This window comes from Electrophorus electricus, chromosome 22 (genome assembly GCF_013358815.1).
Source record: "Electrophorus electricus isolate fEleEle1 chromosome 22, fEleEle1.pri, whole genome shotgun sequence".
NCBI lineage: Eukaryota > Metazoa > Chordata > Actinopteri > Gymnotiformes > Gymnotidae > Electrophorus > Electrophorus electricus.
In genome coordinates this window covers 8,741,354-8,746,353 of record NC_049556.1, presented here as the reverse complement: position 1 = coordinate 8,746,353, position 5,000 = coordinate 8,741,354, and the positions used below count along the sequence as shown (strand labels likewise).

General features: G+C 45.1%; 1 protein-coding gene across 1 annotated transcript in view; it reads right to left on the bottom strand.

Annotated features, from left to right (window-relative positions):
- The window catches only part of ghrhrl (growth hormone releasing hormone receptor, like), a 28,565-nt gene that overhangs the window by 9,843 nt on the left and 13,722 nt on the right, over nt 1-5,000 (bottom strand). The window contains exons 2-4 of the mRNA XM_027028908.2: nt 3,861-3,966; nt 3,484-3,591; nt 43-134 (exon numbers count right to left, since the gene is read on the bottom strand). Coding sequence (XP_026884709.2) covers nt 43-134; nt 3,484-3,591; nt 3,861-3,966 — 306 coding nt within the window. The remainder of the gene's footprint in view (nt 1-42; nt 135-3,483; nt 3,592-3,860; nt 3,967-5,000) is intronic.

Genomic DNA, 5,000 nt, shown 5'->3' with positions numbered 1-5,000 from the left:
GATGAACTACACATGGGAGTGTATTTTTTCGGCTCCACTAGCCTCTGGAATGTCGTCCTCCACGCTGCAGGCTTCGTGGTAGGGTGGAAAAGGCTGTGACCAGCCTGCACTGGTACAGTTACGACTCACGGTACCTGCAGGACCAACAGTCAAAGATCAAAGGGTATGCAATCCTGAGTGCTGATCTTAGATTTGCCTAGCATGTTTATTAAATAGTATGAAATGTAATCTTAGTCTCAGATAATGTAAAAAACTGTAAAACGCTAATAGCAAACTGGTCTGTGTTCAGTTTCAGGAATCCTCTGTACTGAAGCTTTTGACACACTCAAAATTGACATATTTCTGTATGTGAATGTGAATGAAAATGTCTCGTTACACCCCTTTCAGTTTAAGGCTGGAAATTCTGACTGTCCAAATTTATAATCATTTCATGGCTTTGCTGGTATGTCTTCCTGAAATCCTCCTGCATCATAACAAGACTTTAAAAATAATTAATAAGCCATTCACTATTAAATCACTATTTTCACTGTTTGCATATTTCTTCTCCATCTTAATACTCCATTTCGATTACCCATGGATTCTGATTTAACACATAGTCATGATATAATATTGGGCAATATGAAAATGGGGTGTCAATTCAAAGGAATTCAAACACTTACTCATTTCATCCAGCTAACTGATGCTAGTATATAAGATTTTGGGTGGAGGGCAAACTTATTTCTTGGTCATGCTAAGATTAATATCTGTGTTTAAACCTTCCTGTGTCATGTCTATACCTGTTGCTGTACAGAGCAATATGGAATATGTCAAGTCAAATGTATTTATATAACGCTTTTTGCAACAGATGTTGTCACAAAGAAACTTTAAAAATGTTTGAGTCCGAGCCCCCAGTGAGTGGCGAGCATGAGGAAGAAACCTTAAGAGGAACCAAGACTCAGGGGGGGACCCGTCCTCCTCTGGCCATATTGATGCACACAGGTTTGTCTGTTCATGTCTTTTCTTGTGACCAGGGGACAATGATGTCTCAAAAGAAACCTTTTTGATTGGTAGATGTTCTTTTAAAAATATTCATTTGGACCCCAGCAGCATGGTAGCTGGATATTACTGAATAGATATTACTGAGGCGCTCAGTCATTGCTTAGCTGGATGCATATGGTGTGCTGTGTTTTGTCCTATGACAGTTCTTTTAGAGTACAAAGGACAAAACCACCCAACTGGATGTGAGCATTAACACTGTAGGATCTGGTGATTATCTGGTTGTGTAAAGTGATTGATCCAGAGGTGAAAGTGAGACAGACAATAGATTGAAAACCTCTGGTGGATCAAGAGATCATCACAGCTAATTGTTTTCATGGATACTGCAGGGCTTCTGGTGACGGACCGAGACATACAGTGGTCAAGGTTCTGTGCCATAAATATAAGTTGGCCATGCCAGAGAGGCACACCAACGCTTTTATTAATGAAGCCTACCCAGAAACCTTGTGTGTAAAAAGCAATGAACATGCCTGAACTGAAAGAGGATGAGAAAGGACTGTGACTTTATACGCCAAGATCAACATCAGGTTCTAAACGTACAGAGCTGATCACATCCCATATGCACGTCACAATCCTTAGTCCTAGCAGGAGTGATAGATCCATGCGTGATTCCAATGAAAGTCTATCTGGAAGGGGCTGCAAAAAACTCACATTAATATATGTATGTGTCATACAATTCAAGAGATTAGTGATGCGGTGGCAGTAGGAAATATTGAACTCTGGCGTATTTCAGAAATGGAGATAGATGATAATGCTCTATATGGGATTATACTACAGGGAATATCGGATACATGGTAGAGGGGCAGCTATATACATATAGAGCCAGCCACTATTCAGTGAAAAAAGAAGATAATTTGATGCTATATGATATTGAGGCACCACGTAGGATGTCTACACTTAGGGTGTGAACCTTCATGTCGAAAGAAATCAATTTCCTCTTTCCCAATAAAAAGATAACGCCCCCCTCCGCCCAACTGACGTCAACAGCGCAGTCTAGACCGTCGTTGTACGAAGCGACAAAAAGAACCAAGACAATCCATCTTAACACGCCTTCAGATCTAAACGGTGCCGCCACCCCTCAAGATGGCAGCCACGACCGAATGACCATTTGTTTGTTTAAAATGAACCTGTGCCTGGTAGATCGGCTGTACATACAGCACATACATCCACACTGTCCACTATTTTCTAGAACATAAATTAGATGTTGCTACATGTGTAGTCTGAGTTTATTAGAGAATATAGGCTCCCTGAATGTATATGGAAGAATGATCTGATATTATGGTATGGAGGGGTAATTCAGTAGTACTAAGGGCATGTGTTGGTATGTGTTGTTTGAGCTGCGTGTAGTAAACCAATTCTTAATTATTTGGTGGCAGACAGTGTTAATGATTGATAATCAAGTTGTGAGTGGTAAGTACACTTTTCTCCTGGGATGGTGTGCTGTGATGGAGGGATGGTGTGATGTATGTGGGAGGGTGGTAGCTGTGATGGAGGGATGGTGTGATGTATGTGGGAGGGTGGTACCTGTGATGGAGGGATGGTGTGATGTATGTGGGAGGGTGGTACCTGTGATGGAGGGATGGTGTGATGTATGTGGGAGGGTGGTACCTGTGATGGAGGGATGGTGTGATGTATGTGGGAGGGTGGTACCTGTGATGGAGGGATGGTGTGATGTATGTGGGAGGGTGGTGCCTGTGATGGAGGGATGGTGTGATGTATGTGGGAGGGTGGTAGCTGTGATGGAGGGATGGTGTGATGTATGTGGGAGGGTGGTACCTGTGATGGAGGGATGGTGTGATGTATGTGGGAGGGTGGTGCCTGTGATGGAGGGATGGTGTGATGTATGTGGGAGGGTGGTAGCTGTGATGGAGGGATGGTGTGATGTATGTGGGAGGGTGGTACCTGTGATGGAGGGATGGTGTGATGCATGTGGGAGGGTGGTGCCTGTGATGGAGGGATGGTGTGATGTATGTGGGAGGGTGGTACCTGTGATGGAGGGATGGTGTGATGTATGTGGGAGGGTGGTGCCTGTGATGGAGGGATGGTGTGATGTATGTGGGAGGGTGGTACCTGTGATGGAGGGATGGTGTGATGTATGTGGGAGGGTGGTACCTGTGATGGAGGGATGGTGTGATGTATGTGGGAGGGTGGTGCCTGTGATGGAGGGATGGTGTGATGTATGTGGGAGGGTGGTACCTGTGATGGAGGGATGGTGTGATGTATGTGGGAGAGTGGTACCTGTGATGGAGGGATGGTGTGATGTATGTGGGAGAGTGGTACCTGTGATGGAGGGATGGTGTGATGTATGTGGGAGGGTGGTGCCTGTGATGGAGGGATGGTGTGATGTATGTGGGAGGGTGGTGCCTGTGATGGAGGGATGGTGTGATGTATGTGGGAGGGTGGTGCCTGTGATGGAGGGATGGTGTGATGTATGTGGGAGGGTGGTACCTGTGGTGTTGCTGAAGAGAGAAAAGACAGCAGGGCAGGGGGAATGCACAGTGTCTCCCACAGCTGCTTTGGGCCAGCACACCACAGAGTCCCATACTGGGAGGCAGCCTGCACGCACGCACAAACAATGTGAATCAGCACATTGTTTTAGTTGGTAGGGATGTGTCATAACTCTGCACTCACACAAGGGGAATTACATACAATGTAATAAACTCAATAATATTTCATGATAAAAACACTATTTTGATTAATCCCTTTCAAATGGGGTGCTACAGTTATGAAAGCAGTAAACAACGCTGGCTGGTTTCTGTTACAGTAAGATTTCCGTATTGGTTAGATGTTCTGCTGAAGTGGGAAAACATAGATGGGAGTGTGACCTGAGGTGCTAAGATTTTTGTGCTCCGTGATCTCTCTGAGACAACGCTGCTCCTCTCTCTCCAGCTGGAATATATACTCACACTCAGGGTGCAAGCCTGACCAGACCTACACACACAAGAGAGAGAGAGAGAGAGAGAGAGAGAGAGAGAGAGAGAGAGAGAGAGAGAGAGAGAGAGACGGATGGATAAAAGGAGACGTAGAAATAGATAGATAAACATATAGAAATGTAGATAGATGCATATAGATAATTTTTCACACAAAAAAGAAATTTTTTTAAAGGAATTTCAAACAAATCAGTCCCCCAGATATTAAATGGGACAAATAATGACTGGCCTCCAATTTCTACAGGTATAAGTCATATACATTACAGTACAGTACAGTAAATGTAGCAGAGGCAGCCAGTGCTACAGACAGTGCTGAGGCGCATCTTAAAACTAGGCACAGAGGTGCTACGCTGGAGATACAGCCCGGGCTTGCTCGCCACACTGATCAATTCTGGTCAATTCATAAAATGCAGGCACTGGTGTACGAGAGCAGATGAAGAAGAGAGAGGAAGAGATAGGGAGAGAGAGAGAGAGAGAGAGAGAGAGAGAGAGAGAGAGAGAGAGAGAGAGAGAGAGAGAGAGAGATAGGGAGAGAGAGAGAGAGAGAGATAGGGAGAGAGAGAGAGAGAGAGAGTGAGAGAGAGAGAGAGAGAGAGAGAGAGAGAGAGAGAGAGAGAGAGAGAGAGAGAGAGAGAGAGAGAGATAGGGAGAGAGAGAGAGAGAGATAGGGAGAGAGAGAGAGAGAGAGGGAGAGAGAGAGAGAGAGAGAGAGAGAGAGAGAGAGAGAGAGAGAGAGAGAGAGAGAGATAGGGAGAGAGAGAGAGAGAGAGAGAGAGAGAGAGAGAGAGAGAGAGAGAGAGAGAGATTTCATAGATCTATGCTTTGGGAAGAGGTAAGGCATCTGCCTCCATTAATAAAACTGTCACCAGATGGGGGCGTTGTTCACACTGACACTCATGGGGCATAGAAAATATTGGATGCTGACGTGTTCGCTGTGAACGCTCAGAAATTAACTGCTGATTGCGTTCAGGTAAGAACACGATGCGTTGGCAGTGTGGGTGTAGTGTCTCCAGGTCACCTGTGAGACCTCTGACC